Below are 19,994 nucleotides of genomic sequence, written 5' to 3'. Positions count from 1 at the left end.
GGATTCCCTTGGGACAAGGTTAAGATTCCTAGGATTCTATCCTTCCTTCAAGAAGGATTGGAAAAAGGATTATCTGCAAGTTCCCTGAAGGGACAGATTTCTGCCTTGTCTGTGTTACTTCACAAAAAGCTGGCAGCTGTGCCAGATGTTCAAGCCTTTGTTCAGGCTCTGGTTAGAATTAAGCCTGTTTACAAACCTTTGACTCCTCCTTGGAGTCTCAATTTGGTTCTTTCAGTTCTTCAGGGGGTTCCGTTTGAACCCTTACATTCCGTTGATATTAAGTTATTATCTTGGAAAGTTTTGTTTTTAGTTGCAATTTCTTCTGCTAGAAGAGTTTCAGAATTATCTGCTCTGCAGTGTTCTCCTCCTTATCTGGTGTTCCATGCAGATAAGGTGGTTTTACGTACTAAACCTGGTTTTCTTCCAAAAGTTGTTTCTAACAAAAACATTAACCAGGAGATTATCGTACCTTCTCTGTGTCCGAAACCAGTTTCAAAGAAGGAACGATTGTTGCACAATTTGGATGTTGTTCGTGCTCTAAAATTCTATTTAGATGCTACAAAGGATTTTAGACAAACATCTTCCTTGTTTGTTGTTTATTCCGGTAAAAGGAGAGGTCAAAAAGCAACTTCTACCTCCCTTTCTTTTTGGATTAAAAGCATCATCAGATTGGCTTACGAGACTGCCGGACGGCAGCCTCCCGAAAGAATCACAGCTCATTCCACTAGGGCTGTGGCTTCCACATGGGCCTTCAAGAACGAGGCTTCTGTTGATCAGATATGTAGGGCAGCGACTTGGTCTTCACTGCACACTTTTACCAAATTTTACAAGTTTGATACTTTTGCTTCTTCTGAGGCTATTTTTGGGAGAAAGGTTTTGCAAGCCGTGGTGCCTTCCATTTAGGTGACCTGATTTGCTCCCTCCCTTCATCCGTGTCCTAAAGCTTTGGTATTGGTTCCCACAAGTAAGGATGACGCCGTGGACCGGACACACCTATGTTGGAGAAAACAGAATTTATGTTTACCTGATAAATTACTTTCTCCAACGGTGTGTCCGGTCCACGGCCCGCCCTGGTTTTTTTAATCAGGTCTGATAATTTATTTTCTTTAACTACAGTCACCACGGTACCATATGGTTTCTCCTATGCATATATTCCTCCTTAACGTCGGTCGAATGACTGGGGTAGGCGGAGCCTAGGAGGGATCATGTGACCAGCTTTGCTGGGCTCTTTGCCATTTCCTGTTGGGGAAGAGAATATCCCACAAGTAAGGATGACGCCGTGGACCGGACACACCGTTGGAGAAAGTAATTTATCAGGTAAACATAAATTCTGTTTTTACCTCTGTGATTACCTGGTTTCTAAGCCTCTGCAGACTGCCCCCTTATCTCAGTTCTTTTTACAGACATACAGTTTAGCCAATCAGTGCTGACTCTTAAAGGGACAGTCAACACCAGAATTTTTGTTGTTTTAAAAGATAGATAATCCCTTAATTACCCATTCCCCAGTTTTTCACAACCAACACGGTTATAATACATGTTTTACCTCTGTGATTACCTTGTATCGAAGCCTCTGCAGACTGCCCCCTTTATCTCAGTTCTTTTGACAGACATACAGTTTAGCCAATCAGTGCTGACTCTTAAAGGGACAGTCAACACCAGAATTTTTGTTGTTTTAAAAGATAGATAATCCTTTAATTACCCATTCCCCAGTTTTTCACAACCAACACGGTTATAATAATAATACATGTTTTACCTCTGTGATTACCTTGTATCGAAGCCTCTGCAGAAAGTTTTTTTTGGACTTGACTGTCTCCACAAGAGTGAGCACAATATTATCTATATGACACGCATGAAACTAGCATTGTCTAACTCTCAAAATGCACTGAGCTAAGAGGCAGTTCAACGGCTTAGAAATTATCATATGAACCTACCTAGGTTTAGCTTTCCACAATGAATTCCAAGAGAACAAAGCAAATTTGATGATAAAAGTAAATTAGAAAGTTGTTTAAAATTACATGCCTTATCTGAATCATGAAAGAGCATGTACTCGGTATTGGCAACGATAACGATACTAGTATCGGTATCGGTGCAAGCCTACACCTTTCATTTTTACTTTGAGATATGTTTGGTCACGTTGGCTTTTGCGACTTTTAGGTTTACAGGCATGTTGCCATTTTTAGCCCACGTCTGCCTTGTTTTGCGCACATCAACCTCACTGTTGTTTTTGTTTGCGAGCGTGGCTGATTCTGTAGAGCCTCTTCCGCTGTAAAGCAGGGCTCTTCCAGATTTTCTTACAAGACAACTTCACATTGGAACAAGACTAAAAGACAGTCTAAAAACCTGCTTCGTCTACTAAGTCAACATGAAGGTACGGCCCCCATTAGTAGGGGGCAGATAGCGCCCTTTTCAGGGGCTTGGTCTTAATCTATACAAGATCCCTGGGTTCTAAATTTAATTTCCCAGGGATAAAGAATAGGTTTAAATTTAAGGTCTCTCCAAGAAAGGTTTCTTCTGTTATGGTCTGAAGAATTCAATAAAAGCAAGAACCTTTTTTCAGTTAGTCTTAGATCTTGAATCTATGAGGAAAATAGTCCCATTTCCAAAGTCGGAACAAGGTCAGGTAATGTATTCCAACCTTTTCATTGTTCCCAAGAATGAGGGAACTTACAGGCCTGTTTTAGATTTAAAAGACTTTAAACAAGTTCCTCAGTGTTCCTTCTTTCAAGATGGAAGACAATTCAGACTATCCAGCATAGGCATTTTATGTCTACAATAGATTTGAAGGATGATTATCTTCATGTCCCTATTCACAGGGATCATCATGAATTCCTAAGATTTGCATCGTTTGTTGCTCTTTTGCTTGGTCTGGCTATTGCTCCCAGAATTTTTACAAAACTGCTGGGAGCACTCTTATCTGTAATAAGAGCAAAGAGTATTTTAGTGTTTCCTTACCTGGATGATATCTTGGTACAGGCTCCATCTTTTCCTTTAGCAGTATCTCATACCAACAGTCTCCGGTTGTTTGGAAAATTGATTCTTCAGCCATGCTTTTGAACAAAGGGTTCCATTTCTCCTCATACCAGGCTTACATTGCTAGGCTCAGTCTCTGAGACTATCCCTCACCAGTTATGGTGGCAATAAATCCATGAGATTGTAAGAGATAAAGAGTTAGTGTATAGAAAATTGGCAAATCTAGGCAAGTATCCCGACTTGCTTTCCCCCAGAAATACTCTGTATACATTCTTACCAATGCATCAGGGAACTCTGGGTAATATATGCAAATTAGATATACAACATCTCATGGTTTTTGCTTTCGAGCACTGTTTTAAATACAGCAATCCCCTTTAATGGGTGGATGCAGCAAAAGAAACCACTATTGGGCAGCCGTTTCGATTTTATTGTATATCTAATTTACATATCTTAAACAGAGTACTCTCATGGCTACACCTTAGATTTTCATGACTTGTACTGACTGCAAGTGTAAGGTAAGCCGAGCCAACTTCCTTTAGCTGTTCTATTTACATTTTTATGATTCAGGCAGGGCATACAATTTTACAATGTACTACTATAATTAAATTTGCTTAGTTTTCTTGGTATGCTTTGTTGAAGGAGCAGCAATGCACTACTGGGAGCTAGCTGAACACAGGTGAGCCAATGACAAGAGACGTGTGTGTGTAGCCACCAACCTTCAGCTAGCTCTCAGCAGTACATTACTGCTCCTGAGCCTACACAATTATGCTTTTCAACAAAGGATACAAAGGGTGAGTATAGAGACCCTTGTATATAAATTAACTGAAAACTTAGTCATGGTTTTTGTCTTTACTTATGCTCTGATTTACACATTGTAATAGATTTCCTTTTTTTCCCTACTGGAATGTGGTAATTTTTCCTTGTGATAGTGGTTGAGGAATGCAGAGAGTACATTTTCTCTGCCTATACTTTTCTGCACAGAGGGCTCCTACAGCTTCCTGAATATGTATGCTTGGTGAGGGATTATCCTTTGTGTGCTGTAAATGTTTTTAGTTGTAGGGCTTTTTAAAGGGACAGTAAACACTTTACAATTACTATTTTTTAATGTCTTGCTGGGAATTAATGTACACGTTGTGTGTGAAGCATTTGTCAATACATTAATAGCTTGTGAGCTGCAATTATTTGTTTAGTGGTCAAAGTTTTGCATAACTTGCCTTAGATATGACTAACCACTGTCATATTAGCAAAGTGACATTGCTTTGCAGTATCTTATCACCTCTGTTTAGATAAATTAAAGTGTCAGTAAACCTAAAATATAATGTTATATAATTCTGCACATAGTGCAGAATTATATAACATTCATTATATTAGTGCTATCGTTATAAAACCTTAGATTTCCTTTGAATTTTTTAAAAATATGTCAGTTTTTCAGACCCGCTCTCTGTGCTCTTCTGAGCGGGTCTATTTTTATTACACAGCGCATCGGGCCAGCTGCATAGTCACAGCCCGGCCCGACCACGCCATAACACTAAGTGTAGCTCGCTCCTGCTGTCAGACAGAGCAGGAACGAGCTGCACTTAGTGTTATGGAGCGGTCGGGCCAGGCTGTGACTATACAGCTGGCCCGATGCGCTGTGTAATAAAAACAGACCCGCTCAGAAGAGCACAAAGAGAAAAACTGACATATTTTAAAAAAATTCAAAGGAAATCTAAGGTTTTATAACGATAACACTAATATAATGCTATATAATTCTGCACTATGTGCAGAATTATATTTTAGGTTTACTGTCCCTTTAAGTAAAACTATGTAGCAGGAATAGGCTTGTCAAGTTTGCAGTGTGCAGTTCCAATTCTCAGAGTTAGAAAACGAACAGTTTTTTCAGATTTAAAGTAACCGTCTAGTCAAAATTAAACTTTCAAAATTCAGATAAGGCATGCAATTTTAAACTTCCAATTTGCTTCTTTCTCTTGGTATTCTTTGTTGCAAGATAAACCTAGATAGGCTCATAAACTTATAATGAAACCGCCTCTTATCTCAATGCATTTCAACAGTTTTTCACAGCTAGATATCGCTAGTTCATGTTTGTCATATAGGTACCATTGTGCTCACTCCTGTGGAGTTATTTATGAATTGGCTACAATGCAAGTCTGTCAAAAGAACTGAAATAAAGAGGCAGTCTGCAGAGGCTTTAGATACAAGGTAATCACAGAGGTAAAAAGTGTATATTTAAGTGTTGGTTATGCAAAACTGGGGAATTGGTAATAAAGGGATTATGTATCTTTTTAAACAATAAAACATTTTAAGTTGACTGTCCCTTTAAGGAAAAGAGACCAAAATTATAAAAGTATATAGCAAAGTATCTTTTTACTGTACATTTTGCGTTGCAATCTCAAATCGTTTCATGTACATTCTTATATAAATATTTGAGCCCATCCTTTATCCTCTTTACTTTATAGCAACTTCAATCCTCAAGCGGCAGAAGCAGTTAAGACAGAAGAATGTTCGCTTTGACCAGGTGACGGTCTACTACTTCTCTCGCCGACAAGGTTTCACAAGTGTGCCAAGTCAAGGTGGTAGCTCACTGGGTATGGCACAGCGCCACAATTCTGTGCAGAAGTATACACTCTGTGAGTTTGCTCAGGAACAGGAGGTTACTCACCGGGAAATCCTGAGGGACCACCTCAAAGAAGAAAAGCTCCACACTCGGAAGATGAAGGTATTGTTTCATGGTGGTGGCTATAAGAATGAAAATGTCCAGGGTTGTGGGTTGTTTTTTAAAATGTATTCATTTATTTGTTTTGTGTATGTATGGTAGGCACATAGCTTTTACCTAGGCACAGACACCTAGATTACGAGGTTTGCGCTATAGAGGGTGCGAAACGAACACAATAAGTTATTTCACCCTCCATAGCGCTGTCATTACAAGTTTCTGAAAAGTTTCCTTGTGCACAACGCAACCCCATTGATGTCTATAGGGAAAAAAAAAGTTCAGTTTTAAAGCTAACATAAACCCCAAGTCTAAACACCCCTAATCTGCCGCCCCCGACATCACCAACACTGAAATAGTTATTAACCCCTAATCTGCCGCTCCCGACATCGCCGCCACCTAAATAAAGTTATTAACCCCCTATTCCGACCCCTCCCCGACAACGCCACCACTATAATACATTTATTAACCCCTAAACCGCCAGCCCCCCCCTTGCAAAAAATAAATTAAACTATTAACCCCTAAACCTAACAACCCCCTAACTTTATATTAAAATTACAATAGCCCTATCTTAAAATAAATAAAAACTTACCTGTGAAATAAAAAAAAAAAACTAAGTTTAAACTATAATACTAAACTATTATACTAAAATTAAAATAACTACCAAATTAAAAAAACTAAATTACACATTTAAAAAAAAAAACCTAACACTACTAAAAAAATGTAAGTCTAAAATGAAAAAAAATACTAAATTACAAAAAATAACAAACAAAATTATCCAAAATAAAAACAATTACACCTAATCTAATAGCCCTATAAAAATAAAAAAGCCCCCCCCAAAATAAAAAACCCTAGTCTACAATAAACTACCAATAGCCCTTAAAAGGGCCTTTTGTAGGTCATTCCCCTAAAGAAATCAGCTCTTTTACCTAAAGCCCAAACCCTAATCTAAAAAAAAACCACCCAAAGAGATTTAAAAAAAAACCTAACACTAACCCCCGCAGATCCACTCCATGCGGCGTCTTCTATCTTCATCCTGGTGACGCGGAGCGGATCCATCCTTAAAGACATCCGGCGCGGAGCGTTCTCTTCATACGGTCACCTTGCATTGAAGATCCAGTGTACGCCGGTGACCGTATGAAGAGGACACTCCATGCCGAATGTCTTCAAGGATGGATCCGCTCCACACCGCCTGGATGAGGATGAATGTCCGGACTTCAGAAACTGTGAGTGGATCTTCGGGGTTAGTGTTAGTTTTTTTTTTTAAATCTTTTTGGGTGTTTTTTTTTTTTAGATTAGGAGGGTTTGGGCTTTAGGTAAAAGAGCTGAATGCCATTTTAATGGGTAGCTTAGGTTTTTGTTAGGTTTTTTATTTTGGGGGGTTGGTTGGGTGGTGGTTTGTACTGTTGGGCGTTCCTTGCATTACAGGCTACAATGCTTGCGGTATAGCTATACCGGCACGACTTGTAATGGCTGTGTTACTGTTTTTATGCTGAAATTGCATTTTTTTCAGCGTTAAAACCGCAATACACAACTTGGAATCTAGCCGATGGTAATTTCAGGCAAATAGCTTTTACCTAGGCATATAGTCACTTTAGAATTGTTTGTTTTAATAACCATTTGCCTTTCAAACTAAAGCACCCTGGGAAAGTGGCCCCTGCTCACCATTAGGCTCCCAGGCACCCTGGGAAAGTGGCCTCTCTTCACCATTAGGTGCTGAAGCACCCTGAGAATGTGGCCCCTGCTTGCCAATAGGCTCCCTGACACCCCTAGAAAGTGGCCCCTGCTCACCAAAACATGCTCAAGCACCCTGGGAAAGTGGCTCCTGCTCACCAATAGGTGCCCTGATGTCACTTTCCCGAGGTGCTTGAGCAGCTATTGACAATCAGGGGCCAGTTTCCAGGGCTGCATGAGCTCCTTTTGATGAGCAGGGTCCACTTTCCTGGGATGCTTGGGCACCTATTGACATGTAGGTGACTTTTTCTAAGGGTGCCTGGGCACCTATTGGTGAGCAGGCTCAACTTTCCTGGGGTACCTGTGCGCAAATTGGCAAACAGGGGCCACTTTCCTAAGGTGCCTAGCTGGCAGTTAGCAAGCCAGGGACACTTTCTCTGCCTATAAGTGAGCAAGGGGTGCTTTTCTATGGGGCCTTGGCATCCATTAACGAGCAGGGGCCACTTTCACAGGGTGCCTGGATGTCTGTTGGCAATGCCTGGGCACATATTAACGAGCAGGGGCTACTTTCCCTGAGGGTTCCTCTGCGGCTGTTGGTGAGCTGGGGCCACCTGGGCATCTATTTCCTAAGCAAATGGATGAAACAAAAACCTTAAAGAAGCTATTGGCCTGAATACTAGTTAGGCAAATGGTTTTTAAAGCTTGTTGCCTGAAATTATTATTTGCTACCACATATGCACCAACCACTGTGTATGTGCTGATTTTAATTTAATACATTTCTGGCATTTTGTTATAATTTTAAATTTAAAATGCTCTTACCAGACAGCTATTATTTTGAATCCAAGCTGTCGCCTCACTTATAAAAGTTTAGCTTAGGCAAAAATGTGAGACATAGTTATGAGAGTATTACAAGATTACTACAGTTCTCTCAGAAAGCTTAGGAGATACATATTGTATAGTAGAAGTAATTGGGTATGTTTTTTGCACAACCACATCAAAACTGTGACCAGATAATGCTTCATCAGTTCCCTTATGCTAGCTCTTTAAACATCAGACAAAATAGGTGCCATGACAACCTATTTATACCACGTGTGCCCATTTTAGACCCAACACCAGATATGTGTCTAATACAGCTACTGTATTGCAGCTGTATGCAAACATAAAATTCCACCGCATATACATATATAAGACAGAAGCCCCTTTTCTCCTGTTAAGTGTGGTCAGTCCACGGGTCATCATTACTTCTGGGATATTAACTCCTCCCCAACAGGAAGTGCAAGAGGATTCACCCAGCAGAGCTGCTATATAGCTCCTCCCCTCTACGTCACCTCCAGTCATTCTCTTGCACCCAACGAATAGATAGGATGTGTGAGAGGACTGTGGTGATTATACTTAGTTTTATACCTTCAATCAAAAGTTTGTTATTTTATAATAGCACCGGAGTGTGTTATTTCTTCTCTGGTAGAATTTGAAGAAGAATCTACCTGAGTTTTTTCTATGATTTTAGCCGGCGTAGTTAAGATCATATTGCTGTTTCTCGGCCACCTGAGGAGAGGTAAACTTCAGATCGGGGGACAGCGGGCAGATTAATCTGCAAGAGGTATGTAGCAGCTTATTATTTTCTGACAATGGAATTGATGAGAAAATTCTGCCATACCGATATAATGTAAACTCAGCCTTAAATGCAGTAGCAGCAACTGGTATCAGGCTGTCATGTATGTATATTTTACACTTCAGTATTCTGGGGAATGGCACTTCACTGGAATTATACTGTATGCATAAGACTTTAGCCTATTTTGCAGGGACTAGCAACAGGCTTTTTAATAACACTTAATTTATTTATGTTAAACGTTTTTTGCTGGCATGTAAAATCGTTTAATTTTCTGAGGTACTGGGTGAAAAAATGTTTTGGGCACTATTTTTTCCACTTGGCAGTCGTTTTTATTTAATTTATGACAGTTTACTGATCTCTCTCACTGTTGTGTATGAGGGGGAGGGGCCTTTTTTGGCGCTTTTGCTACGCATCAAAAAATTCAGTCAGAAGTTTATTGTCTTCCCTGCATGATCCGGTTCATCTCTACAGAACTCAGGGGTCTTCAAAACTTGTTTTGAGGGAGGTAATCACTCACAGCAGAGCTGTGAGATTGTAGTTGACTGTGATAAAAAACGTTTATTTCTGTATTTTTTTTCTGCTATCAGGGTTAGTTATCCTTTGCTAATGGGAGCAATCCTTTGCTAAAAGTGTGTTTTTTACAAAGATTTGATGCTATAACTTTTCAGTTTATCAATTTTCAACTGTCATAACTTTTTCTGTGCTTCTTATAGGCACAGTACGTTTTCATATTATAGTAAATTACTTGAAAAGTATTTCCAAGTTGCTAGTTTATTTGCTAGTGTGTTAAACATGTCTGATTCAGAAGAAGATATCTGTGCTATATGTGCTAAAGCCAAAGTGGAGCCCAATAGAAATTTATGTACTAACTGTATTGATGCTACTTTAAATAAAAGTCAATCTGTACAAATTGAACATATTTCACCAAACAACGAGGGGAGAGTTATGCCGACTAACTCGCCTCACGTGTCAGTACCTGCATCTCCCGCTCGGGAGGTGCGTGATATTGTAGCGCCGAGTACATCTGGGCGGCCATTACAAATCACATTACAGGATATGGCTACTGTTATGACTGAAGTTTTGGCTAAATTACCAGAACTAAGAGGTAAGCGTGATCACTCTGGGGTGAGAACAGAGTGCGCTGATAATATTAGGGCCATGTCAGACACTGCGTCACAATTTGCAGAACATGAGGACGGAGAGCTTCATTCTGCGGGTGACGGTTCTGATCCAAACAGACTGGATTCAGATATTTCAAATTTTAAATTTAAGCTGGAAAACCTCCGTGTATTACTAGGGGAGGTGTTAGCGGCTCTGAATGATTGTAACACAGTTGCAATACCAGAGAAATTGTGTAGGTTGGATAAATATTTTGCGGTACCGTCGAGTACTGACGTTTTTCCTATACCTAAGAGACTTACTGAAATTGTTACTAAGGAGTGGGATAGACCCGGTGTGCCGTTCTCACCCCCTCCAATATTTAGAAAGATGTTTCCAATAGACGCCACCACACGGGACTTATGGCAAACGGTCCCTAAGGTGGAGGGAGCAGTTTCTACTTTAGCTAAGCGTACCACTATCCCGGTGGAGGATAGCTGTGCCTTTTCAGATCCAATGGATAAAAAGTTAGAGGGTTACCTTAAGAAAATGTTTGTTCAACAAGGTTTTATATTGCAACCTCTTGCATGCATTGCGCCTGTCACGGCTGAAGCAGCATTTTGGTTTGAGTCTCTGGAAGAGACACTTGAATCAGCTCCATTAGATGAGATTACACACAAGCTTAAAGCCCTTAAGTTAGCTAACTCATTTATTTCGGATGCCGTAGTACATTTAACTAAACTTACGGCTAAGAATTCCGGATTCGCCATTCAGGCGCGCAGAGCACTGTGGCTAAAATCCTGGTCAGCTGATGTTACTTCTAAATCTAAATTGCTTAATATTCCTTTCAAAGGGCAGACCTTATTCGGGCCCGGGTTGAAAGAAATTATCGCTGACATTACAGGAGGTAAAGGCCATGCCCTGCCTCAAGACAGAGCCAAACCTAAGGCTAGACAGTCTAATTTTCGTTCCTTTCGTAATTTCAAAGCAGGAGCAGCATCAACTTCCTCTGCACCAAAACAGGAAGGAGCTGTTGCTCGCTACAGACAAGGCTGGAGACCTAACCAGTCCTGGAACAAGGGCAAGCAGGCCAGGAAACCTGCTGCTGCCCCTAAGACAGCATGAATCGAGGGCCCCCGATCAGGGAACGGATCTAGTGGGGGGCAGACTTTCTCTCTTCGCCCAGGCTTGGGCAAGAGATGTCCAGGATCCCTGGGCGTTAGAGATCATATCTCAGGGATACCTTCTGGACTTCAAATCCTCTCCCCCAAGAGGGAGATTTCATCTGCCAAGGTTGTCAACAAACCAAATAAAGAAAGAGGCGTTTCTACGCTGCGTACAAGATCTTTTATTAATGGGAGTGATCCATCCGGTTCCGCGGTCGGAACAAGGACAAGGGTTTTACTCAAATCTGTTTGTGGTTCCCAAAAAAGAGGGAACTTTCAGGCCAATCTTGGATTTAAAGATCCTAAACAAATTCCTAAGAGTTCCATCGTTCAAAATGGAAACTATTCGGACAATTTTACCCATGATCCAAAAGGGTCAGTACATGACCACAGTGGATTTAAAGGATGCTTACCTTCACATACCGATTCACAAAGATCATTACCGGTATCTAAGGTTTGCCTTTCTAGACAGGCATTACCAGTTTGTAGCTCTTCCATTCGGATTGGCTACGGCTCCAAGAATCTTCACAAAGGTTCTGGGTGCTCTTCTGGCGGTACTAAGACCGCGAGGAATTTCGGTAGCTCCGTACCTAGACGACATTCTGATACAAGCTTCAAGCTTTCAAACTGCCAAGTCTCATACAGAGTTAGTACTGGCATTTCTAAGGTCGCATGGATGGAAGGTGAACGAAAAGAAGAGTTCTCTCTTTCCACTCACAAGAGTTCCCTTCTTGGGGACTCTTATAGATTCTGTAGAAATGAAGATTTACCTGACAGAAGACAGGTTAACAATGCTTCAAAATGCATGCCGTGTCCTTCATTCCATTCAACACCCGTCAGTAGCTCAATGCATGGAGGTGATCGGCTTAATGGTAGCAGCAATGGACATAGTACCCTTTGCACGCCTACATCTCAGACCGCTGCAATTGTGCATGCTAAGTCAGTGGAATGGGGATTACTCAGACTTGTCCCCTACTCTGAATCTGGATCAAGAGACCAGAAATTCTCTTCTATGGTGGCTTCTCGGCCACATCTGTCCAGAGGGATGCCATTCAGCAGGCCGGACTGGACAATTGTAACAACAGACGCCAGCCTACTAGGTTGGGGCGCTGTCTGGAATTCTCTGAAGGCTCAGGGACAATGGAATCAGGAGGAGAGTCTCCTACCAATAAACATTCTGGAATTGAGAGCAGTTCTCAATGCCCTTCTGGCTTGGCCCCAGTTAACAACTCGGGGGTTCATCAGGTTTCAGTCGGACAACATCACGACTGTAGCTTACATCAACCATCAGGGAGGGACAAGAAGCTCCCTAGCAATGATGGAAGTATTAAAGATAATTCGCTGGGCAGAGTCTCACTCTTGCCACCTGTCAGCAATCCACATCCCGGGAGTGGAGAACTGGGAGGCGGATTTCTTAAGTCGTCAGACTTTTCATCCGGGGGAGTGGGAACTTCATCCGGAGGTCTTTGCCCAAATACTTCGACGTTGGGACAAACCAGAGATAGATCTCATGGCGTCTCGACAGAAGGCCAAGCTTCCTCGTTACGGGTCCAGATCCAGGGATCCGGGAGCGGTTCTGATAGATGCTTTGACAGCACCTTGGACCTTCGGGATGGCTTATGTGTTTCCACCCTTCCCGATGCTTCCTCGATTGATTGCCAGAATCAAACAGGAGAGAGCATCAGTGATTCTAATAGCGCCTGCATGGCCACGCAGGACTTGGTATGCAGATCTAGTGGACATGTCATCCTGTCCACCTTGGTCTCTACCTCTGAAACAGGACCTTCTGATCCAGGGTCCCTTCAAACATCAAAATCTAATTTCTCTGAAGCTGACTGCTTGGAAATTGAACGCTTGATTTTATCAAAACGTGGTTTTTCTTAGTCAGTTATTGATACCTTAATACAGGCTAGGAAGCCTGTTACCAGAAAGATTTACCATAAGATATGGCGCAAATACTTATATTGGTGCGAATCCGAGTTACTCATGGAGTAAGGTTAGGATTCCGAGGATATTGTCTTTTCTACAAGAAGGTTTAGAAAAGGGTTTATCCGCTAGTTCCTTAAAGGGACAGATTTCAGCTCAGTCCATTCTTTTACACAAACGTCTGTCAGAAGTTCCGGACGTTCAAGCTTTTTGTCAGGCTTTAGCTAGGATCAAGCCTGTGTTTAAAACTGTTGCTCCACCATGGAGTTTTTAACTTAGTTCTTAATGTTTTACAGGGTGTTCCGTTTGAACCCCTTCATTCCATTGATATCAAGCTGTTATCTTGGAAAGTTCTATTTTTAATGGCGATTTCCTCGGCTCGAAGAGTCTCTGAGTTATCCGCTTTACATTGTGATTCTCCTTATCTGATTTTTCATTCAGACAAGGTAGTTCTGCGTACTAAACCTGGGTTCCTACCTAAGGTGGTCACTAACAGGAATATCAATCAAGAGATTGTGGTTCCATCTTTGTGTCCTAATCCTTCTTCGAAGAAGGAACGTCTGCTACACAATCTAGATGTAGTCCGTGCCCTGAAATTTTATCTACAGGCAACTAAGGATTTTCGACAAACGTCTTCCCTGTTTGTCGTTTATTCTGGTCAGAGGAGAGGTCAAAAAGCTTCGGCTACCTCTCTCTCTTTTTGGCTTCGTAGCATAATTCGGTTAGCCTATGAGACTGCTGGACAGCAGCCTCCTGAAAGAATTACAGCACATTCTACTAGAGCTGTGGCTTCCACTTGGGCCTTTAAGAATGAGGCTTCTGTTGAACAGATTTGCAAGGCTGCAACTTGGTCTTCTCTTCATACTTTTTCCAAATTTTACAAATTTGACACTTTTGCTTCTTCGGAGGCTGTTTTTGGGAGAAAGGTACTTCAGGCAGTGGTTCCTTCCGTATAAAGAGCCTGCCTGTCCCTCCCGTCATCTGTGTACTTTAGCTTTGGTATTGGTATCCCAGAAGTAATGATGACCCGTGGACTGACCACACTTAACAGGAGAAAACAAAATTTATGCTTACCTGATAAATTCCTTTCTCCTGTAGTGTGGTCAGTCCACTGCCTGCTCTGTTTTTTATGGCAGGTAAAAAAATTTTTTGAATTATACTCCAGTCACCACTACACCCTTTGGCTTCTCCTTTCTCGTTGGTCCTTGGTCGAATGACTGGAGGTGACGTAGAGGGGAGGAGCTATATAGCAGCTCTGCTGGGTGAATCCTCTTGCACTTCCTGTTGGGGAGGAGTTAATATCCCAGAAGTAATGATGACCCGTGGACTGACCACACTACAGGAGAAAGGAATTTATCAGGTAAGCATAAATTTTGTTTTTGGTAGATATTTTAGACTGGAAACAGTATTTTATTGTCATGGATGCACTTGGTAAACTCAGTGACCTTGTTGTGGGACAGATATCCAGAACCATCTCCATAACAGACATTAAAGCAAAGGGTTAAAGAGCAACCCCTTTGAAGGGTCTATAAATTGTGAGACTAGCACAATTTATAGAATACACAATGTGTAGTTTTATGAGACTTGCATAAAAATATTTTTTAAAAAGTTAAAATATATGTTCTTTATTTTCGATCAACGAAATTGTTCGTTCCACACTGGACACTAAGATTAGAAAGGGGAATATATTTTTGTACCAACACAAAAGTTTTAATCAATGATGGAACTCTGCACTCTCTGCCTTAGCTAATGCAAGTGAAGTCCTTCTAATTGTTCAATAAACTTGCCCTTTAAAAGTACTACAGCTGAAATTCATGGTACAACGTGTGTGCCTGTGCTTGAATGATAAGTATGTTTACACAACAAACGGTGTCCCTCTGAGCTCTGAAATGTGCATCAGGTGCGTCACAAGGTGTTGGTCTCCAAGCTAAAAAGGTAATAGGTGTTGTATACAATTGTACTAGAAAGTTTCTATACCATCAAAGCCTACTAGGCAATACAATGTCTTAAGGGCACAGTCAACAATCTTTGATCAATGGATATCAGTAAAGACTTGGACTTCATGAAATATTGAAAGCTGGAAAAATAAAAAAATATAAACTGGAATGTTTAATTCAATTTTGAGCTTTATGTCCCTTTAACCATGTTCATTTTTTTTCTATAAGCTTTATTGCTTTTCTTTCAAAGAAGAATTGGGTTTAATGTCCTTTAATGGATTTTTTTTCAAACCATTTAAATTTTTAACTGTTTCAATTAATATTAACCTCTTAATGACCACAATATACCCTGTATGTCACTGGTCGTTAAGGGTTTTTTCAGGACATAATAGCACAAGTCTAGCAAGAACACGCTATTAATGCCCTACCTCCAGAAGGCTTTGTGGAATAGAGCAGTCGCAACACTGGTGGCAAAACCGCGCTTTAAAACAATCAAGTCCCAAAAAAAGGCCAGCGACGTACAGGGTACGTCGCTGGTCCTTAAGGGGTTAATTGAATAGAAACTATATTTCTTATGAGTCAATGAAGACACTGAAAGAATTATAGAATTGTTGCAAGACATGCAAAATCCCTCTGGCTACAGGGCTGTCATTTTATTTTAGACTAAGCAAATTGCAATAAATAGCAGAAGTACCAGGATCCCCTAACTGCTGAGAAAACATCCGCTTCACATGAATGAGTTAAACAAATAACTCAGAACGCACGTGCTGTGCTGTGTACCCATCTGGTTAATGTTGGTGATGTCATAAAGGGGAAAGCTTATGCAAAAATAAAATGTTCTAATTCGTTAGAGGCTGTTATTTTTACACTAGTCTTGTTTGCTTTATATGGGTTTAATTCCCACAGCGCGGTGTAACGCACCCTCTTGGGACCTGTAACACATTGCAGTGTCTGTGGCAGCTATATGTGTATTGCTTCAGACTCAACAGACATGTCCTAAGCTGGACTTCATCTGTAAGTGTAACCCCTTTGCAAAAAGGTAAACAGCAAGGGACGGTAATGCAATAACATCATCTAAATGATTACAGCATTTTTTTCATTTATTTTTTTTTTGCATTAAAGGGATATGATTCAGATAGAGCACACAATTTTTAAAAAAGTTAGCAATTTACTTATATCAAATTTGCTTAATTCCCATTCTTTGGTAAAGCAATAGCTAGTTATGTGTCTGGAGCACCACATGGCAGGAAATAGTACTGCCATCTAGTGCTCTTGCATATGGGTAGCATTCTTGAAAAACTGCTGCCATATAGTGCTCCAGACTCATGCATGTTCCTACTTTTCAGCGAAAGATACCAAGAGAAAAAAGAAAATTTAATAATAGAAGTAAATTAGAATGTTGTAAAAAAACTGCATGCTCTGCCTGAATAATGTAAGAACAAATTGGGGGTTTCATGGCCCCTTTTAAAAAGGCCATTTATATGATTTAAAGCTTTCTGGATGTACCCTCTGTTGCATCATGTGCCTTCACCATACTGTTTTTCTTTGTTCCCTAAGGTTCAGGTGATGAAATTCACCTCTTTGTGAAATCATCATACTTGAAATCCTTGTTACAGCAACCTGAAAACACTTCCTTATGGAAATATATACATACACACACACACACACACACACACACACACACACACACATATATATATATATATATATATATATATATATATATATATATATATATATATATATATATACACAGTATATATGAGAAATGTAATAATCCTTGTAAACTGAAAAGTTTTTTTTTTTTTTTAAGACATCATGTTCTGTCTGAACCATGAAAGTTTAATGTTGACTTTTGTGATGTACAGGGGTATAAACACACCTTACAACAGTCACCAGTTTGTTACAGAAGGGGTTAACCGACCCTTTCCACCTTAATAAGTTTGTCAGTCTAGCCACTCCAGCGTCTGTACTAGACCCAGAAAAGTGCCCAAACTGCCCTTTAATGCCCCCCAGACTGAACTATTTCTGCTAACACCACCTTAAGATTATTATATGAGAAATACTAAGGAAAAACCCAGACTAACAGTTTAAAGATACCAAAACACAATTCAGCAAAAATTGATCTAAAAATCATTATTACCAGTCTCTTCTTTAACGTGGCACAGATATTAGGCAAAAACTTAAAGGAATATTTATTATGAGCAAAAAAAAGGTTGGCAGAGAAGTGTCAGAAGATTTCGGAGTAGTTCCTTAGGAAGGGTATATGCCCTTCGAGATGGGACTGGAGTTTTAAGTAGTCTTGTCAGCCTCTCAATGAGAGTATTGATGAAAGTTAGTCTGGAGATGCAGGGAGAGTCTTTCTGTGAATCCATCCAGACTCATATTAACAGCTCCTTAAGCAATCGGCGTTGACGAGTTTCACTGCCTGATTTCTTCTCTCAAGTCCATGTCAGAAGTGCTGCTACAATCTGTCAAACTTGAAGGACCATGTCACTGTTCCACGGCATAAATTCCAGTAAGATCGTTTCATTATTTTACACACATGTATAACGATAGAAGACAGGGTCACAGTGGGACTCCTTTATCTTTATGGAATCAAGGGTTAATATCTCCTGAGGGGGGATTATTGAACATGTTATTTGTTATGTAATTTCGACTGCTTATGTGTAAGAACGTTTGGGCTCTTGGGCTGATACTGAACGTACAGGTTATTTTCTTCTTAAATGGAAAGAGTCCACAGCTGCATTCATTACTTTTGGGAAATAAGAACCTGGCCACCAGGAGGAGGCAAAGGCACCCCAGCCAAAGGCTTAAATACTCCTCCCACTCCCCTCATCCCCCAGTCATTCTTTGCCTTTCGTCCCAGGAGGTTGGCAGAGAAGTGTCAGAATTTTTTTTTTTTTTTGTCTTTTTTATGGAGGATAGTACTCTTCAGCATGGGACAGGAGTTTTAAGTAGTTCTGTCAGTCTCTCCGTTAGGCCTTGGATTTAAGTTAGAGTCCGGAGTTGCAGGGAGAGTCTTTCTGTGAAACCATCCCGACTCAGATCGTTTCATTTTACTTTATTCATCAATGTACTGTAATGTGAATGTTTTCCCGAGATGCTACTACCTTGCGGGTCTAACTTATCATAAGGGTCTCAGTGAGTCTCTTGTAGTATCTTGGAATCGAGGGTTAATATCTCCTGAGGGGGGTTATTGAACAGGGGGGTTTATAATCATGTTTGTTATATGATTCCACCTGCTTATGTGTGATGTTTATGGGCTTGTGGTTTGGAACATTGAGGCCTTTTGGTTGGGCGCGCTTTTTTGGACTGTATGGTTCACCTTGTGTTCGGGCTTGGTTACATTCTAGACCATGTGGCGAAGGAAATTTTCTAGTCCGCAGGGGTCTGGTCATAGGAGGTGGTGAGTGCCCCAGCCATTGGGGGTGTCAGGTGCCATTTTTGTCTATACTACTTTAGTCCATATTTACATTTCCTCTATCCAGTTATGGAGGATTCTGATGCTGAGGCTATTTTGAATTCAGATTCTGTGTCCGGCGACGAATCCGGAATGGCCTCGTTGACACATGTCAACCAGTTTTGTTCCGTATTCCATTTCAGAGCGCCTTGGGCTCTGGGAATCAAGGGACTGCTGAGCCATCCGCCTCTGGGGGTCCTGTCCTCCTAGAGGCAAGTTCCCTACCAATTCATACTTCTACACATGCGGGTAACACAGTTTCTGATTCCTCCATGCAGGGTGGCGTGTTCCACCCCTGGAGGTTGCAGCATGTTTTCGCTTCCACATAATGTTGACGATTGTTCGTTAGCAGAGTCCAAACGTTTCTTTGAGAATGTACTCGTACCCTATTGTCCCAGGCCTTCCGCCTTGTGGAGGGCCTCTACAGTTCCCTGCGTGTGTAACTGTCCTTGAGTGTTGTGCCTTTCGTTACAGGATTGCTCACCTTCGCGTATTGCTCAAACATGTTTTTGAGTCATTTTCAGTCTGCTAATTCAAATGGTGCACCTCATTAGACATGTGGGGATGAGGTAATATCCTGATTGTCATTTGTTTGAGATCTTTCCCAGTTTTTGAAAGATAGGGCTCCGTTTGGCTGGTCCTGCGGCTAGGCCTGTGTCTTTTTGGGCGTTAACCTCCGTGTTGCCTTATATTTTATTTATATCCGATGGGATGTCTTTTATTTGTTTTTGTTTCCTTCGGGATCCTTCTGGGATTGATACTCTATTGCTTGTTTTGGACATGTTAGTCCTATGTTAAAATGGGTTTTCTGTTTTTTCCCTTATGAGGGAGAATTTATGCAGCTTGCCAGTTAGGACCCTAGGTGCAGGCTGGCCCTGTCGGGTTTGTTTTGTCTTGCGGCTGTACAGACACGTGGTGCTGTTCTGCTCGGCTGTTCGGTAGAATCGTCGAGTGCTCAGGTTATCATTGTTTTTCATGTTCAACTAAGCATTCGAGAGGACTTGTGGGTCCGTGAGGCAGGAAGGATTGTTTCAGTCTTTATAGCCTTCAGTCATAGATGGCCGGGCAGAGGAGTTTCCCGCTGCGTCACTCTGACATCTGATTTCATCAGAACCTAGAGTTTTCCTCCCCCATGTGGTGGAGGGTTGGAGGGCTTAAGCGCGTAAGCTGTTTATAGTGTATCTAGATGCAGCTCTTACTCTTTGACGTGTACTGTCTGTCTGAGTTATAAGAGTCCTTTGGGTCTTCTTCCATTGTCTCCGGATGAGTTGGATCTCCTTTTAGGGATCTGTGTTTCCGAGTGATGGTTGTTCCCTGCGGGGACTTTGTTTAGCTCAGGGTTTTCCGGAGCTGGGTAGGCTTAGTGCCTTTCTCTTCCTTGTGTCCTCAGCTTGGGCGGAGGTGATAGGGAGACTAGTCCTGCTAGTAGGATTTTTTTGAC

At 41.2% G+C, this 19,994-nt stretch overlaps 1 protein-coding gene across 1 annotated transcript in view; it reads left to right on the top strand.

Moving 5' to 3' along the window:
* The window catches only part of CSRNP2 (cysteine and serine rich nuclear protein 2), a 112,912-nt gene that overhangs the window by 32,359 nt on the left and 60,559 nt on the right, over window positions 1-19,994 (top strand). The window contains exon 2 of the mRNA XM_053705527.1: window positions 5,427-5,686. Coding sequence (XP_053561502.1) covers window positions 5,427-5,686 — 260 coding nt within the window. The remainder of the gene's footprint in view (window positions 1-5,426; window positions 5,687-19,994) is intronic.

The sequence above is a fragment of the Bombina bombina genome, chromosome 3, assembly GCF_027579735.1.
Source record: "Bombina bombina isolate aBomBom1 chromosome 3, aBomBom1.pri, whole genome shotgun sequence".
Taxonomy (NCBI): Eukaryota; Metazoa; Chordata; class Amphibia; order Anura; family Bombinatoridae; genus Bombina; species Bombina bombina.
Note: the sequence above shows the minus strand (reverse complement) of the source record. Positions and strands in the feature narration are given on the sequence as shown.